General features: G+C 36.3%; 1 protein-coding gene across 1 annotated transcript; it reads left to right on the top strand.

The window, feature by feature from the left end:
• Positions 1 to 1,441: 1,441 nt before the first annotated feature.
• On the top strand, positions 1,442 to 19,059 carry LOC127422208 (WD repeat and FYVE domain-containing protein 1-like). The gene is made up of 12 exons (XM_051665541.1): positions 1,442 to 1,597; positions 2,113 to 2,180; positions 2,545 to 2,618; positions 7,388 to 7,442; positions 8,079 to 8,229; positions 9,984 to 10,096; positions 13,101 to 13,227; positions 13,570 to 13,675; positions 13,968 to 14,069; positions 15,013 to 15,143; positions 17,390 to 17,498; positions 18,667 to 19,059. Exons 1-12 carry the CDS (start codon positions 1,461 to 1,463, stop codon positions 18,724 to 18,726), a joined length of 1,233 nt encoding a protein of 410 aa, XP_051521501.1. The 5' UTR covers positions 1,442 to 1,460; the 3' UTR covers positions 18,727 to 19,059.
• The last annotated feature ends 905 nt before the right edge of the window (positions 19,060 to 19,964 follow it).

Genomic DNA, 19,964 nt, shown 5'->3' with positions numbered 1-19,964 from the left:
AACCACTTTTATGATATTAAAATGATCAATATTATTATATAAATAAATACTATATAATATTAATAACTTATACATTAATAAAAAAGAATAATAATGATGAATATAAATAAAATATATTTTATTCAATTATACTTCATATATAAATAATTGTATAATTTTTAATATACATTATTTCTAATTTTTAATTAATTGTTTGCTATACCAAAATAATAAAAATAACTGATTATTCTTCACACAATATTAAAATAATTATATTGAAATAATGCAATTTTAATATAATATTAATAAATATTAAATTAAAACAATATACTATAACAATAATGAATACAATAATATATATATATATATATATATATATATATATATATATATATATATATATATATATATATATATATATATGTATATTTTATCATATTTATGATTGTTTTAATATCCAACAATGATATAAATAATAATTATTGCTTTTTACATTATATTAAAATAGTTATATTAAAATTTGATTGATTATTATTTGATGTTAAATTAATACAAAATATTATTAATAAATATTAAATTAATACAATAGAACAAAATAGTGATAAACATAAATACAATAATGTAATAATTTTTCTAAAATATATTTTATTTCTCACATTTATAATTAATGGTTTTATATCCCAGAATGATGTAAATAAATTATAATTATGATTTTTACATAATATTAAAATAAAATTATAATAATATTATTTTATTAGATTAATGCAACATACAATATTAATATATATTAAATTAATTCAAAAGAATATAATAATTACGAATGTAAATACAATAATATAATTATTTTTCAAAAATATATACGCATATTTTTTTAATCAAATTTATGATTTTTTATATCCCATAAAGATATACATAATAATAATTATTTTTACACATTATTAAAATAATATAATAATAATAATAATAATTTATTTTTTTATTAGTTTATACAACATAAAATCTTAATAAATATTAAATTAATACAATAGAATATAATAATTATGAACATATATATATATATATATATATATATATATATATATATATATATATATATATATAATAGCCTATAATTACTTTTCAAAAATATATATTCTTTCTCATATTTTTTTATATCCATAATTATATAAATAATAATAATTATTTCTACATAATATTAAAACAGTATTATAATAAGAATAATTTTATTTTTTATGTTATATTTATACAATATAATATAATAATGATGAATATAAATAGGATATATTATTATGTTATTTCTCATGCTATAATTATAAAACCTTTTTGATGAGTTTCATGGGGATATCAGTTTTTTTTTTTTTTTTTTTTTTTTTTTTTCATGTGCGCGTTTTCACCGATCTTTACGGTATTCTTCGCTGATGTGCTTGAACTTCCCCAGCGCTCAGCTGACTCGAGACAGGAGGAAACAAGAGCAAACAGCGATGGCGGCGGAGATCCACTCGAGGCCTCAGAGCTCCAGACCCGTCCTGCTCAACAAGATCGAGGGCCACAGCGACGCTGTGAACACGGCCCTGCTCATCCCGAAAGAGGATGGAGTGATCACGGTCAGCGAGGACAGGTACTTGCTCCTGCAGAGACATTAGAGACATGACAACACTATCATAACACAGCGGCTGTTCATTTAAATGACAGATTAATTGTTTATTTGCTCATTTAACGACATGCATATTTGTTCACTCAAACATGGTACTCTGATATACTTAATGGCTACCCTGTTTACATATGGCACTGTCATGGTACTACCATGGTACATGCCCAAAAGCATGGTACTAGCATGGTACTAGCATGGTACTAGCATGGTACATGTTTAAAATACCATAATAGTACCATGGCACTTTGGCAGTGTTTGTGTCAGTGTTTTAACTGGCTCAGATCTGACAGTGGATGTTTGAAAACTTTATCTTGACTTCAGATTTGAAGATGTTATTTACCATGGTGACACACCTTGGCTATTCTGGGGTTTGTTTGGGCCAGTCTTTAATTAGCGTTATATGTTATAAAAAAATAAATAAATAAAAATTGAATGTGTGTTTTTAACTTTATTTATCTTATTGTTGTTTTTGTTTATATCAGGACAATTCGAGTTTGGCTAAAGAGAGACAGTGGACAGTACTGGCCCAGCATCTACCACACAGTGTCCTGTGAGTATCACCTGTGAGGTCTGTGGTACATTTAAAGGGACAGTTCACCCAAAAGATGAAAATGATGTCATCATTTACTCACCCGTATGTTGCTCCAAACCCACATGAGAAGTTTTGAAAAAGGTTCACGTTGCTCGTTTAAACAACCAAAGTTAATGGGGACTGTGATTGTCGAGCTCCAGAATTGAGGACCATATTAATGATAGTTACAACTATACACTTTCCTTGGTTCCTTGATGTTGTTTTATATATTTGTGTATACACTGTTGAACACTTCATGTACAGTATATGAAGATTAATTGTTTACATTTGTGGATGATAAAAAAATTAACCCATCTGTCTTTTCATTTGTCTTTCTCTGTAGCTCCATGCTCCTGTATGTCATATCACCATGAGAGCAGACGGATCTTCATTGGGCAAGACAATGGGGCCATTGTGGTAAGAGTCACTCAATTGGCCCCCTGAGGGCCAAAGTGACACAGCTTGTGTATAAAAGGTTTAGCTCACCAAAAATTGTCATCATTTACTCATCCTCATGTCATTCCAAACCTGTATGACAGAAACACAAAGCAGATGTGAACAGAACATTTACACTGCTCTTCTCCATACAATGAAAGTGAAGTAGGGATTGGTTCTGTCAAGATCAAAAAAGCACCGTAAAAGAGGTCCATATGGCTTTATTCTGAAGCCATACAACAGACTGAAATTTAAGTAGTCATTCATTGATAATCCTCCATTTCAATGGCTGCATTTACATTGTCACAAAAAATCAGATTTGTTTTACTCGTGTCGGACACATGAGATTGGATTTTATTCGCATCTGATCTGAGCTACTTCCAAATGTGGTTTTAAGATACATATCCGATATCTGGACTAGGCAAAACTACCAATTTTCGTAATAGTCAGTGGGTTGTCTGAACGACTAAGTGCAGCACTTCCACATGGTGACTAACGGATATTCAACAAATAAAAAGGCTTAATAACTTTAACATTATTTAATGCACAAAACTATCAAAGTAAGAAATAAGAAAGGCTCCAATTAGGGATTGAGATTGAGTACTTTTGTAGTCGAGTACTCTAACCTTCAAAAACGAGTAATCGATTACTTAAAATAACAGATATGGCACATATGAAATGTATATTTTGTTTTATTCACAAACTTTACTAAGAATGGTTTCTAAATAAGCTCACTTCAACAAACTTTGTGTTTTTTTTATTTTTATAAATAGAAGAAAAAAACCCAATATGCATGAATTCACCTATAATTACTTTTCATTACATTTCTCAGTGCATTAACGACTCCGTTGTAACTGCGAGATTTGGTGAGACATTCAGAGGAAAGTAAAGTATAATTTAGCATTGCCTACATCAGGCAAATATGCTAAATAAAATCAATTTGCAATGTTCGAGTAGTATTTTTAATAATAGATTAGCTGGTGCTGAACAAGTACTCGATTATTCGAATAATTGTGCACATCTCTAGCTCCAAATACAGAGCGGCACAAAACTGCTTATGTATATCCTGAACGCAGAATGACGCACTTCAATGTAACCTGGGTGCGTGCTTCAGGGTGATCCTCGCTGCACATTCAAAAGTGCATAACTGTAATATTGCAGGTATCTAGTTCACAACATTAAGCAGTTTAAACCTTTTTACTGCAACTATTTATTTAACCAGTGTCAGACAGAATCAGCAAAAGACTTTAATCTCACCACAACACCTTACAAATATGGGAACATTACTCTCAGCAGAGGATTTTATGTCTGACAGTGATTGTCTAGAAATGTATTACTGATGTGGCACTTTACTGTAGCAACAGCGCATAAAAAGACTAAACTTAAAGCATTAAAGCGACTAAACTTCTTGCTGTTATTCACTGTTAAGCACAGCAAGATATCATCACGCAAAAAACCTCTCTAAGAAGTTGCGTCTCTCAATTAATTTAATAATTGTGTCTCCGGTTAAAACCACCACCACTAAAAATATTAATGTTAGTATTTGATCCCATTAATAGACTAGTCGGTTGCTGAACGCCTAGTCGATTATTCAACCACCCTGGCACATCCCTGATCTGGACATCTGACCAACGTGTAAACACTCCGATTCTCCTCGTATTTCTAGCATTTATATCCACTGAAACAGAATTTTCGTTTATATCTGTGCAAGCAGAACAAAGTTATTCTGGAGGTGCAAGCAGCGAGGAGACATTACAAACAAAGCTGATTGCTTGTGCACATTTTCCCATTATGAGAAGGACACCAATGACAACTTTTCTCAGAATTAACGAAACAGTGGAATAAATGGGAAGAGCAACCCTCTCTAGTGTGGTGAACAATCGGACCAAATGAAATTCCATGAGCCAGTTTATGGCAGAGCCGCTCTCTAACTTTCAAGGCAAAGAAAATTGGCTTCATTTTGATTGGATTGTGGCAGGACCAACACAAACAAATGCCAAGCACATCCATCAGATAAGCTGCTCGGACAACTGCCAGACACCCTTCACAAGGCAGGAAAGATCTTCCAACATGTTGGAAAAGCCCTCTCATTGGTCAGTGAGAGGTTTATTAGCAACCTCTCAAACCCCCATCCTAAGGCCAGAGGTGAGAAGGACCATCAAATTCTTTAAGACCGGCAAAAGCTGAAACAGAGAAACCACAAAGACAAATCTTTGCACACAAACTTTTATTCCAAACATGGACACCAGCTGCAACACATCCACTCCATGTTTGTTCACAGAACTGTTTATGTAAATTGAAGTTGTTCAGTTAGCACAATAGTTCACACAAACTGAACTATGGTGGTATAAATTAATGCATGCATAATATTTAATCTTTTAATATCATATTTAGTCTCTATATCTTCAGATAAATGCCAAGAGTATTTTTGAAGAGGTTTGGAAAAGGAACAATGCAGAGATGAATCTTTAAAGACATTGTTCTAACTATGCACTTTAAAATATGCAAATGTTCCACATAGAGAAGGGAGAGTGAGCCACTCCGATGTCAGCAGCCAATTATAACCCTGAAATAGGAAGGCACCAAACTGAAATCTCCGCCTCGTCAGGAAGGTATTGAACTATCCTCCGGATGACCACACCTTTGCCTGAGTCCCTGTCCAGAGGGTCAGTAACAGGATACACTTCTAAAACACCTTTGTCCTGAGTCTCAGAAGAAGACACTAACAGGACAACAGAAAAACACTTTTGTTCTGGTCTCACTCTACGAGAGAGAGGCAATAACAGAATAATAATCAATGTTCTGAGTTTCCAGCTGTTCAAGATTGGGAGCAATAATGGAATAATAATGAACATTCTGAATCTCTGGCCTGAGTGGTAGGAGATGTAACAGAATACAAACCATCCAACATGCTAAGTCTCACTCCATGAGATAGAGAGGATAACAGATCATCCAACGTTCTTAGTCTCAATCCGAGAGACAGAAGAAGATCGACCAAGTCTCACTACAAGAAACCATTGCAACGCCAAGTTCGGAATCCCTATACCAGGGAGATAACTACAGCGACAAGGTTTAGCTCTGATGAGCAAACCTTCTCTTCAAGGTTCATGCATCTGTGTGTTCCAGATGATGAATCTTGCACTGACATAAGGGCTGTACATCTGTGTGTTCCAGATGATGAAACTTGCACCGACATAAGGGCTGTATATCTGCATGTTCCAGATTGCAAGAACCCTCTCGGTGCTTCCAGGAAATCAGCAATCCTCAGCTTCTTCGTGTCCAAGGCTGTTGAAATGGAATCCAGCTCCTTCCCCACTGTAACGTGGCCCTGAGCCCCAGTGGAGGATGTCACCCTCACAGAACTCATCGATCGATCAAAGAGAACATGCATATCACTACTAAACCTCTTTCCAGAGACCTTGGCATTAGTGTATACTATCAGTTTATGATTATCTAAAGTTCCTTAGATTGCATAACCTGTGTATCATATGTCTTGCAAATAAACTGAGTTATTTGTTTAAATAGAAATAAGGTTTTCACCTTATTAATTAATAGAGAAACAGCAAATTATCTTTCGTAAGATAATAGTCACACTTTGCCATTGCTACATCCAATTCAACCACTTGCATCTTTCCATCCTATGCACATTATTTACCTATTCGTTTATTTGATCTTTTAGCATATTAGTACCATTTTGTAGTTTTTGTTAGTTGTTCTTGTTTATTACAACTGTGTGTTCCTTGTGTTGATGATACAGAAGAGCTCTAAAGGTTTATGCTGAATCTCTTGAATCCCTTCAGATTAATCAGATGACCAACTCCCTCCAATTTACATATTTCTAATTTTTTGAATGGTCCATTTGGATCATTCTTTTACTGTTAAGGTGAAACTCCTTAGCTGGTGCCCCGAGGATGGAGGGAGGGGCCGTCTGATATTAATAAATGCACATACACACCTTAAGTGACGTGTGATTAAAAAATCACCACATTCTTTGGTGTCTTGTGTGAGGCCCGGTTCATTTCAATTGGTGCCAATGTGATTCTCACTACACTAGTATTTCCAAAAGAGAAAAGAGGTAAAAGAACAAGCATGTTTTCATTTATCCGTAACTACGTGTAAAGAAATATTCTGAATAGATGCACAATGTGTGAAGCTTTTAAACTTATTTTTGGAATAAGGCAGTGGTAATTAATGTAAACACAGTCGGTTGTCTTAAAGCAGGGGTGGGGAACCCTGCTCCTGGAGGGCCACTGCTCCATCCCTAATCAAACACATCTGCCCTTAATTTTTTCAAGTAATCCTGGAGACCTTGATTTGTTGCCCAGGTTTGTTTGATTAGGGTTGGAGCTAAACTCTGCTGGACAGTGGCCCTCCAGGAGCAGGGTTCCCCACCCCTGTCTTAAAGGAATAGTTCACCCAAAAATAAAAAATTCTGTTCCTCACACAAAGCTATCATATGGCTTCAGAAGACTTGAAATATAGCGTATTAACTACTTTATGGTACTTTTATGGTGTTCTTTTATTTTATTTTTGGAGCTTGACAGGCCCATGATCACTGTCTGCTTTCATTGTGTGGAAAAGAGCAGTGTGAACATTCTTCCTCACACCCTTTTGTGTTCCACAGAAGAAAGAAAATCATACGGGTTTGGAACGACATGAGAGTGAGTAAATGATGGCAGAATTAAATTATTCCCTGAAGGACATTTGTATACTTTTTCTGCAATATTCTTTCTCTCTGTTAACTTTCACAGGAGTTCCTCATCTCAGAAGATTTCAACAAAATGAACCATGTAAAAACATACCAAGGTAAAACCAGAGGCATATGGGAAGTGAATCAGAAGACATTTCCATTAGTGTACTAACACAGTTTAAATGGAGGGTTGGATTTCCTTTACAGGAAAACACTAAAGTGTGTATGACACATTTGCTCTGTGTCCCCTGGGTATGTGTTTGTGTGTTTGTTCCTGAGAGGGAAACATATACACACCACTCTACTTTTGTTCCACCCAATCACTTGAGGATCATTTGCTCTTTCCCAGCATGCCCTGAGGCTAAGACTTTCATGTAAATTCTCAGTAGAGACACACACACACTCATACACACACACACACACACACATACACATAATGGCAAAATATTATGACTGGATGAGTCAGAGCAGCTCTGGAGAAAACCGGATAATGCCAGGAAAGTGTGTGTGTGTGTGTGTGTGTGTGTGTGTGGTTGAGAGAGAGAGACAATATTCCTTGGTTATAATTGTAATTTTGTTTAGTTTTTACTTGTTTATTGGTGTTGAACAGAACATTTGTCAGCAAGTACTTTGTGTTGGTATTGTGTTTGTGTATTTTCATGTGGCATTATACAGTTCTGTTGTTAATGTGTGTGTGTGTGTGTGTGTGTGTGTGTGTGTGTGTGTGTGTGTGTGTGTGTGTGTGTGTGCAGCTCATCAGAACCGTGTGTCGGATCTGGTCTTCTCCCTGGAGAATCAGTGGTTGATCAGTACAGCTCATGATAAAAGCATCAGTTGGATGAGCACTCAGAGTGGGTCAGTGCTGGGACGTCACAGCTTCAGCTCATGGGCCTCCTGTTTGCAGTATCCTTATGTGCCAAAGACAGATTTCAAAACACTTTACTTGCTTTTCTGCATGATTATTTTGTTTTTTGTTTGGTATTCAGTGTTGAGTGAGTTGCGCAAAAAAAGTAATCTGCTACAAAGTACTTATTGCTTCTCTTAAATTGTAATCAGATTACTGATTACTTCATCGGAATTGGAGGCGCATGTCATTCAGCTGTCACAGAAACGCAAATAGATGCACATTTGAACATAATTTATATTTTAAATGTATTCTATATAAATAATATTCTTTAAGAAATATCTGTAACCCAAGTAATGTACTTTAAAGTAATCATCTTAAGTATCAACAAGCATTTAAAGTGTAATGTGTTGCACTATTTAATTTTTTTATTTTTTAATCTAAAAAAAAAGTAATAACCGTAACTAATTTTACTTTGTATCAGATTACTTTGTAATTAAACACAGCACTGGTGGTATTTCACAATTTTTTTGTAGTGTTACAATATATATACCAACAAACTGTGTGTTTGTACAGTATAGCCTATGTATCAGTAATTTGGCTTAATTTAAAATGTATCATGCATAATATTTTTTTTCCAAAGTGACTTTTTGACCAAGAGTCTAAAAAGGTATTTATAGTCTGATGTGATTCGAGAACCTTTATAAATTCCATGGAGTACTCATTTTCACAATTTGTTTAGAAAACCATCTATACGCTATATTAGAGGTCGACTGATAATTGATTTTGCCGATACCAATAACTAAGCAGGTGGAAGAGGCCGATAACTGATTTATCAGCTGAAAGTTTTTGAAATAGGTTTTTTGGATGTTAAAATAATGTTCGTAGTCTTTCCTTACTGTGATAGGCACAGACATAGAGTCCAAAATGAATACAATGCCAGATGGAGTTTATTGTGCAACAAAAATTCCAATAATAACCAGAAATAAATAAGGTTTGGAGAATAACGCGGGACTGTAAACTAACCCGCAATACACGGGGACTCTTATTTTGAAATGTGTGTGTTCCCAGCTCACACAAACACAAGGGAAACAAAACATTTACCCTTATGATCATCTACAATGTATTACAGTATAAACACTATATGATAAACATTTACATATAGGCTAATAAAAACAGTATGAGCAATAGTCCGGTATTCCGGTATTATAGAAACACATACTTTTTTCCTTTTCTCTGGGGACACCGTCAGTCAAAATCAACATTAACATTAATATAGAGCTTTTGGTTAATGTATATCTACTTAACAACAAAAACCTCGTCGGAGTTGATTTTTGCCGATAAACTATAGTTCCGAAAAGCAGCTATCGGTGCCAATATATCGGTATAACCGATATATCGGTCAACCTCTACACTATATAGAACTAATATAAACTTTTCTCCAAAGAACCTCATACAAGAACTGTTGAAGATTTATAACTCAAGAACCCTATACACTCAAAATAGGGTTCTTGATAAGAGAAGGCTTTTTTGCTGAACCTAAAACTGCAAACAACCATTGAAAAACTTTAATTATTGAGAGTGTATAGTTCAGCGGTTTAAACCAATAACCTTTGGGTTAACTATCCAGATCATTAACCACTAGGTCACCATCATGATCCACTTGATACTATAAATGAACAGTTTTTTGGCGATGCATTGTAAATTGTAATGGATTGGCAAAAACGCATCACCATATTCTGCTTTTCCATTGAGCATCCGTGTTATTTGGGTCACTTCCCTGCTTTGATGTTTCCGTGACGACACACTTTAGATATGATAACGATACCCAGCATGCCTTTGTGGGAGATTATTCAGGCCAGATCACTCTGCTGAAACTGGATGGACAGACATGCTCAGTTATTTCCACACTAAAGGGACATGAAGGTAACACACCTAAAAATACACACACAAATGTACTTAGTTACACGGATAAACTCTCACATCCAAATCTGAGTGTTGTTTTTCAAGTCATTTTTATTATTTATAGTGCTTTTTTCCATACAAGTTTCAAAGCAGCTTTATAGAAAATCATGCCTTAAAGTCTTTAAGTTAGTGGGCGACTGTTATGGGTTTTTTCAATAGCCAATACATATATATTTAGAGCAGGATGACCAATGTAAATGCCGATAAACATAATAAATATAATACCGGTACACAAAATTGTGTAGCAAACACTTATTTTAATGCAATATTTATTCACATTTGCGTAAACTTGAATAGAAAAAACCTTGAAAACAGAAAGTGTTCATTATCAGTTGACAGATCTATTGGTAGATTTTGCAACTGACACAAAGGAAATTTTACTTCTGTTAATCGACCAAGCGAACACTGTTTTTACATCTAACCGATGTAGATAATCGCAAAATGGTTAAATATTGGCAGATTAATCGGCCAGGCCGATATAAGCGGACGATATAATCGGCCAAGCCGATATAAGCGGACGATATAATCGGCCAAGCCGATATAAGCGGACGATATAATCGGCCAGGCCGATATAATCGGCCAGGCCGATATAAGCGGACGATATAATCGGCCAGGCCGATATAAGCGGACGATATAATCGGCCAGGCCGATATAAGCGGACGATATAATCGGCCAGGCCGATATAAGCGGACGATATAATCGGCCAGGCCGATATAAGCGGACGATATAATCGGCCAGGCCGATATAAGCGGACGATATAATCGGCCAGGCCGATATAAGCGGACGATATAATCGGCCTGGCCGATATAAGCGGACGATATAATCGGCCTGGCCGATATAAGCGGACGATATAATCGGCCTGGCCGATATAAGCGGACGATATAATCGGCCAGGACGATATAAGCGGACGATATAAGCGACCAGGACGATATAAGCGGACGATATAATCGGGCAGGACGATATAATCGGACGATATAATCGGGCAGGACGATATAATCGGACGATATAATCGGCCAGGACGATATAATCGGCCAGGACGATATAATCGGACGATATAATCGGGCAGGACGATATAATCGGACGATATAATCGGCCAGGACGATATAATCGGCCAGGACGATATAAGCGGATGATATAAGCGGACGATATATCGACCAGGACGATATAAGCGGACGATATAAGCGGCCAGGACGATATAAGCGGACGATATGATCGGCCAGGACGATATGATCGGCCAGGCCGATATAAGCGGACGATATGATCGGCCAGGCCGATATAAGCGGACGATATGATCGGCCAGGCCGATATAAGCGGACGATATGATCGGCCAGGCCGATATAAGCGGACGATATGATCGGCCAGGCCGATATAAGCGGACGATATGATCGGCCAGGCCGATATAAGCGGACGATATGATCGGCCAGGCCGATATAAGCGGACGATATGATCGGCCAGGCCGATATAAGCGGACGATATGATCGGCCAGGCCGATATAAGCGGACGATATGATCGGCCAGGCCGATATAAGCGGACGATATGATCGGCCTGGCCGATATAATCGGACGATATAATCGGCCAGGACGATATAAGCGGACGATATAATCGGCCAGGACGATATAAGCGGACGATATAAGCGACCAGGACGATATAAGCGGACGATATAAGCGGCCAGGACGATATAATCGGCCAGGACGATATAATCGGACGATATAATCGGCCAGGACGATATAATCGGACGATATAATCGGGCAGGACGATATAATCGGACGATATAATCGGCCAGGACGATATAATCGGCCAGGACGATATAAGCGGACGATATATCGACCAGGACGATATAAGCGGACGATATGAGCGGCCAGGACGATATAAGCGGACGATATGATCGGCCAGGACGATATGATCGGCCAGGACGATATAAGCGGACGATATGATCGGCCAGGCCGATATAAGCGGACGATATAATCGGCCAGGCCGATATAAGCGGACGATATAATCGGCCAGGCCGATATAAGCGGACGATATAATCGGCCAGGCCGATATAAGCGGACGATATAATCGGCCAGGCCGATATAAGCGGACGATATAATCGGCCAGGCCGATATAAGCGGACGATATAATCGGCCAGGCCGATATAAGCGGACGATATAATCGGCCAGGCCGATATAAGCGGACGATATAATCGGCCAGGCCGATATAAGCGGACGATATAATCGGCCAGGCCGATATAAGCGGACGATATAATCGGCCAGGCCGATATAAGCGGACGATATATCGACCAGGACGATATAAGCGGACGATATAAGCGACCAGGACGATATAAGCGGACGATATAAGCGGCCAGGACGATATAATCGGACGATATAAGCGGCCAGGACGATATAATCGGACGATATAAGCGGCCAGGACGATATAATCGGACGATATAATCGGCCAGGACGATATAATCGGCCAGGACGATATAAGCGGACGATATAAGCGGACGATATATCGACCAGGACGATATAAGCGGACGATATAAGCGGCCAGGACGATATAAGCGGACGATATGATCGGCCAGGACGATATAAGCGGACGATATGATCGGCCAGGACGATATAATCGGACGATATGATCGGCCAGGACGATATAATCGGACGATATGATCGGCCAGGACGATATAATCGGACGATATGATCGGCCAGGACGATATAATCGGCCAGGACGATATATCTACTGATTTCACACCTCAGGTTTTCCTTTACCAACAATTTCCCTTCAGCCCATCTGTCTCGCTCTTTGTTTGCCTTTCTATGTTTGGCTCAATTTTTTCAATTCGTATTGCTTTATTGGAATGACATACTGTACTTCAGTATGTACTGCCAAAGCATTGCAGCAAATAAATATTAAGGACAGAAAAATGTTAAGAAACAAGAAAGGCAAATAAATTTGAAAAAATATTTTTTTTCTCTCTCTCTGTCTGTAGGTAGTATTGCTGCATTGTATTGGGACCCGGTTCAGAGGTGGTTGTTTTCTGGAGCGTCTGATCACAGTGTGATTATGTGGGACATCGGCGGCAGACAGGGACGCACATTACTACTGCAGGGACACCAGTGAGATCACACACACTCACACATAGAGTTGGGAAGCAACTAACTAAATTACTTAACTACATATTTCAGTACAGTCTACTTTTTCCAACACTGCTAAATCAACCTACAAATGGCATACAAAGGCAACCGACACACATCAGCTTTAAAAACTATGAGTAATTTTACATGTTACAGTTTCAAAGTAGCCACCCCAACATAGTAATAATGCTGATAAAATGGTAAAATCTTGTAAAAAGAAGAGACCAAGCATGAGGAGACTCCAAAATATGAACAAAGGAGGACAAATCAACAGTACACATGGCATTGTCTCTGTCTTTCTCTCTCATGTTTTGTGTGTGTCAGTGAGAAGGTTCAGGCGTTGAGGTATCTGCCACTGACCCATCAGTTAGTGTCCTGCTCCGCTGATGGAGGAATAACAGTGTGGAACATGGACACGACACGAGAGGAGGTAAACACACACACACACACACACACACACACCTTTTGCCTTAAAAGTACAAATTCCATGTAGTCTAAATTGAGATCATAAAAACAACGTAATACATACACATGTCAGAACTCATGCTATAAAAAGCCGGTCACCATATCATGGAACAATGGCAAAGTTTTCTAGGCGTTACCATGACAACTCCTGCGTCAGTCAACAAAGTGGCATCCATCTCTATGGTGACCAGAATCTGACTCAAACTCAAAATGTCATGGACAGGTATGTAATCGTTTTCTGTATCTCTTTGTTTCAGGCTTCGCAATGGTTGGAAAGCGATTCGTGTCAGAAATGCGAACAGCCATTTTTCTGGAATATAAAGCAGATGTGGGACTCTAAGACACTGGGGCTTCGACAGGTACATCTGCTTTTTAACAATAACATATAAACCTTTCAAGACAGACCTACTATGAGCTCCAAGATTGTTAAATGATGGGATATTTTTCAAGTCCTCATGTTAACCTCATATTTAAGACATCGTGTTAAAGGGATAGTTCACCCAAAAATGAAAATCCTCTCATCATTTACTCACCCTCATGCCATCCCAGATGAGTATTACTTTATTTGTTCTGATGAACACAAACAAAGACTTTTATAAGAATATTTCAGCTCTGAAGGTCTATATAATGCAAGTAAATGGTGGCCAGAACTTTGAAGGTCCAAAAAAGCACATAAAGTCAGCATAAAAGCAATCCGTACGACTGCAGTGGTTGAATCCATGTCTTCAGAAGATATATGATAGGTGTGGATGAGAAACAGATCAATATTTAAGTCCTTTTTTACTATAAATTCTCCTCCCTGTCCAGTAGATGGTGATATGCATGAAGAATGCGAATCACCAAAAACAAAAGAAGAAGAATCTGAAAGTGAAAGTGGAGATTTATAGTAAAAAAAAAAAAAAAAGGACTTGAATATTGATCTTTTTCTCACCCACACCTATTCTGAAGACATGGATTAAACTACTGGAGTTGTATGGATTACTTTTCTGCTGCCTTTGTGCTTTTTGAGTTTAAAAGTTTTGGACCCTGTTGACTTGCATTGTATGACCCTACAGAGCTGAGATATTCTTCTAAAAATCTTGTTTGTGTTCTGCAGAAGAAAGAAAGTCAAACACATAGGGATGGCATGAAGGTGAATAAATATTGAGTGAATTGTAATTTTTGGGTGAACTATAGCTTTAAGTGATGAATTCCCAAAGTACTACTACACTACCCACAATCCTGACTAGAAATCCACCAATCAGAATAGTCTGATTGTTGATGTAATGATTTAATGCTGCTCATGTCATATTTTGTCCTCAGCATCACTGCAGGAAGTGTGGTAAGGCGATTTGTGGGAAGTGTAGTTCCAAACGCTCCACGTACCCCATCATGGGTTTCGAATTCCAAGTTCGCATGTGTGACGACTGCATCGACACCATCAAAGAGGAAGAGTGAGTTATTTTATTTGTTTTTATCTCCATCACATTATTACTTTGCTTTGTCGTAACCAGAGGTTACATGATAGACCAACAGACCAAAAATATCTCTTTCTTGTTAATCAGAGTTTTTGTCGACAAGACATTTTTCAGTCTCTTTGTTTCTATTTTATCATGTCTAGATGGGCAACTCCACCAACCATGAAATTGCATTCCATATAGCTGTATAATAAATAGGTTGAGAAATTCTTATTCAAAACAGAAAGTTTATTTTTATATCTTTGTTTTGCTTTGAATTGTTTATTCATTTTTTTTTTTCAGTTATCATTTAGTCATTTTCGCTATGAATTCTTATTCAGTTAGTGAAACGTGACATATGGAAAAATAGTTCATTTACAGTAATATATGGATGTTTTTCCAAAAAAAATTCACTTTTGCCATTAGAAGTTCATTAAAATAATTCATTTGTCACACCGCAGGACTTTTAAAAGTACAAATGTTCCGTGTAGTCTAAAATTAGATAATAAAATCGACATGCATCGTACACACATGGTTATATGTTGAAAAAAAAAGTGGTTTCAATGTTTATATCGATCTATTTAAAGTGGCGGCGGACTTGCGTGAAAAGTAACTCTTACGTTGGGATAAATGACAGCTTTATTAATAAAGGTGACAGTAATGATTATATTGTTACTGATATTTTAAAATGAGTATTTGCTGAATATAAGCAACTTGTGCCTGGTTAAAATTTTGCATATTATTTTATTGAAAAAGCCAGTTGAAATCCATGCATCAAATATGATACAACAGGCTTTAGAGGTATATATCTCAGTCACTATTACATTCCATTCATGCCCACCACATAAAAATCACAGCTTTGAAAATTCTGACATACATTTTATAAGATATATTTAAAGTGTGAACTAATATTTCTGTGTATTTTCATATATGCAGCCTGCTCTGTCATTATAAAGATCTCATTATTTTACATTACAAGCTATTATGATGTCATCTTACCATAAGTTCCTGAGACCCAGAGAAAAAAGTTTTACAATTTCCTGTTTTTAAATGTCAATATAGTGTTTGGTGCATAAAATATATATGATAAAAATTGTTTATTGAAAAAGAACATTTTGTTTGTGCTGAATTGCACTGTGATACATTTCAATCCATATTTATAGACCAAGGAGAGGAAGTTGTCATGGCCAAACTCTCAAATATTTGGTAGCTCTGAAAAGCCCAGGAGTCCTCTGATAATACCCCAAGATGTACCACTGTAGCATGTATGGGCTAAGAAAAACTTGAAAACAAAACAAAAATGAATTGCTGGGCCTCAGGATGATAATGACCTTTAAAGTCTAATGTGTCAAAGATAATTCATAATTTTTTTTTTTTCTTTTTATAGGTTGTCTAATGGTACTAAAAACATTTTAGTGTCAAAAAATTAGAATTTTCTGACAATTCGTTCATATGTCAGGCTTTACATCCAAATGTCTAATCATGGAACAATTACAAAATTTTCTTACCATTAGTTACCATGGCAATGAAACAACTTCAACTTACAATGGAAGTGAATGGGGCCAGTCCATAAACATTAAAATACACATCGTATCAAAAGTATAGCCACAAGATATAAACATTAAAAATGTTAAAATGATTTTAGGTGATAAAATGGCTTACTAACATTATCAGTGTAAAGGTATATCCAATATTACAGCCCCTTATGAAAATCAAGAGTTCATGGCAATTAGCCGCAAATGTGCCACTGATAATTTTCACATGCAAATGAGCTTTACGGCAAACTTGCGGCAAATTGTCCATTGTTGCCAAAGGTTTGCCAGAGGTTTACCACTACTGGCGAAGAGCTGCAAACTTCAATCAAAAGCGAATCAAAAGCTCATTTGTATGTGAAAAACGAGCAGCTAGTTTAGATTTTTTGTAAGGGGATTCATTGTCATGACGATGTAATGCTGGTAAACCCTGTAATATGGTAACCGCCGTATCTAGGGCAAATACCCTCATAAATTGCTTGTGATTTTGTTGCAGTATTTGGCTTTCAGTGAGGACACTATGTTGCTTCTCTTTCTTTTCTCTCAGCGGTACTTTCTAGTTTCTAAAGACTCTGTTGCCCAAACTTAAGCACTGCTGGATTTGTGCATTCCCAATTTTCTTGTTTTCTGCTTCGTCTTTGTAATTATTTATTTATTTTGATTTTATTGTTTATTAAGTGAATATGCTCATTGTGTGTTTGTGTGTTGCAGTCGGACTCCTTTGGCAACGTTTCATGAGGGGAAACACAACATCGCTCACATGGACATGGACCCGAGCCGAGGACTGATGGTCACGTGTGGGAGTGATCGAGTTGTTAAGGTCACACACATTTAATCTCTTTGCTTTAGTATTATTATTGACTCTAGATGTGCTCAGAATACTGTACTATCATACTACTCATACTATATTTGAAGTCTGTATGCATGAAATACCTGGATGACTTGACCTTTGATTTAAAGGGTCATGAAAGAAAAAGATGTGACATTATTTATTTATTTGTCTCATTATTTGGTTGGACTGTAAAAAGTTAGGACATTCATATACTAAATTATGGAAGAAGGTAATACGCACTAAATAAATAAGAGAGTAGTGATGCTTTCTGATGAGAAAATACATCATAAAAAGGACAAAAACCAGGGCTGTGTTCGCAATGGAATAATAGCGTATTGCATACTGCGTACTACATTCTTTTTTATATATATAATATGTGAAGCATTATGCAAAGTGAGCATTAAAAGACAGTAGTGATGCTTTCTGATGAGAAAATACATCATTAAATAGACACACAAACCAGGGCTGTGTTCGCCATGGAATAATAGCGTATTGCATACTGCGTACTACCTTCTATTTTCATATAATAAAATGTGAAAAACTATGCATTATGAAAGTGAGAATTAAAAGACAGTAGTGATGCTTTCTGATGAGAAAACACATCATTAAAAGACACACAAACCAGGGCTGTTCCCAATGGAATAATTGCATGCTGCATACTGCGTACTACCTTCTTTTTTATATATAATATTTGAAACAGTATGCATTATGCAAAGTGAGCATTAAAAGACAGGAGTGATGCTTTCTGATGAGAAAATACTGTAAAAAACATAAAAACCAGGGCTGTGTTCGCAATGAAATAATAGTGAATAGCATATTGCATTGCTTCTCTTTTTTTAATGAACAGATTGCATAAAACAAACTGTTTCACATGCTATAGGAAAGGTAGTATGTAGTATGCAGTACGCTGTTATTCCATTGAGAACACAGTCCTGGTTTTTGTGTCTTTTTTATGATGTATTTTCTCATCAGAAATCATCACTATGGTCTTTTAATGCTCACTTTTCAAAATGCATACTCTTTCGGATGCTATTTTTACTATACTAGGTACTATAGTGTATAGTGTAATGTTGGTATTCCATTCCGAATGTAGCCTCTGTCTCTCCTGAATTCTGACTGGTCCTCTCAGCTAATCGTTTGATTGGTCTGTCTGCAGATCTGGGATATGACGCAGGTGATTGGCAGCAGCGTAGCGGCAGGATTCTCTTCCCGCTGATTGGCCGTTTCTGAATGCTCCGCCCACACTCTGCCAACAAATATGTGTTGAGGATCTGTCATCACTATGGAAACGCTCACCTGTCTTACTCTCTTGTACTTCAACTGTGGAGTCTACATAAAACGGACAGTCCAACTTGGAGTGTGTACGTGAATGTGTTTGATGGTCCTTATTTTTATGAGCGTTGTAGCTATGGATCAGAGTATTATTTTCTCATATGACCTGGATTTAACAAACATGAACTTGAGGTACTTCTAAAGCACAATATTTGCACTCTATGTGTGTGTTTGTTTGTGCCTTTTTCACTTACTGTATTCCTTTTATCCATAATTACCAATCACACTGCAGAACATTGATATTATTGTTTTGTTTTCCAGTAAAAATATCGAAACATCCTTAAAACAAGATTCAATTACTTGAGAATCAAAATTGTGTAAGATAATAATAAGCCATGTAAGAAAATAAATCTTGAAATATATATATATTTTTTTTATTCCCACAGACAAATTGTTTTTTATTTAATTTTTTTATTTTGTTAACAGAATTTAGAGCAATTTACGTTTTATTATATTACAAAAGTTTGTGTCTCAAGTAAATATATTTAGATTTTAGAAATTTTTTATTTTTACTGGAAAACAAGACCAAAAAAACTGATTTTTTTTCCCTCTCTTCTATTTTTGACATTACCGTGGAAATTAGCGTTTCTTAACTAACTAACTAACTAACACTATGTACTGTTTAGCACTAATGAACATATCTCTGTGATTTGGGGGCATATTAAAGGGATAGTCCGTCCAAAAATGGACGAAAATTCTGCCATCATTTACCCTCATGTTGTTCCAAACCAGTATTGGATTGTATGTTATAATCCAAGTCTTCTGAAGTGCTTTGAATACTCTTCTACATATTTAAACTTGCTAAAGTCATTGATGTCTTCATGCACCACATTGAACATTATCAAATGTGATTTGAAAAGTGTTGCAGAGGGAACGTTTTTCAGGGAAGGACTTCAGTTTATTGCATGACTTTGGAAGACTTGGAAAATAGCGCATAAATGGAATGGTCGTCAAGCATCTTTTGTGTTCCACGAAAAAAGAATGATGACCGTATTTTCATTTTTGGGTGTAATATCCCTTTAAATTTAAAGCCATTACGAAAGAACTAAAATAGACTTTAAAGGTGCTGTAAGCGAATATTATTTTTTTTTTTTTTTTTTTTAATTTATTTATTTATTTTTT

The sequence above is a fragment of the Myxocyprinus asiaticus genome, chromosome 31 (genome assembly GCF_019703515.2).
Source record: "Myxocyprinus asiaticus isolate MX2 ecotype Aquarium Trade chromosome 31, UBuf_Myxa_2, whole genome shotgun sequence".
Lineage (NCBI taxonomy): Eukaryota > Metazoa > Chordata > Actinopteri > Cypriniformes > Catostomidae > Myxocyprinus > Myxocyprinus asiaticus.
Note: the sequence above shows the minus strand (reverse complement) of the source record. Positions and strands in the feature narration are given on the sequence as shown.

Excerpts from the sequence above, each read along its gene's own strand:
- LOC127422208 (XM_051665541.1), top strand. The coding sequence starts at position 1,461 with ATGGCGGCGGAGATCCACTCGAGGCCTCAGAGCTCCAGACCCGTCCTG. Across the intron at positions 7,443-8,078 it reads CCATGTAAAAACATACCAAG|CTCATCAGAACCGTGTGTCG; the intron begins GTAAAACCAGAG and ends GTGTGTGTGCAG. Across the intron at positions 10,097-13,100 it reads CACACTAAAGGGACATGAAG|GTAGTATTGCTGCATTGTAT; the intron begins GTAACACACCTA and ends CTCTGTCTGTAG.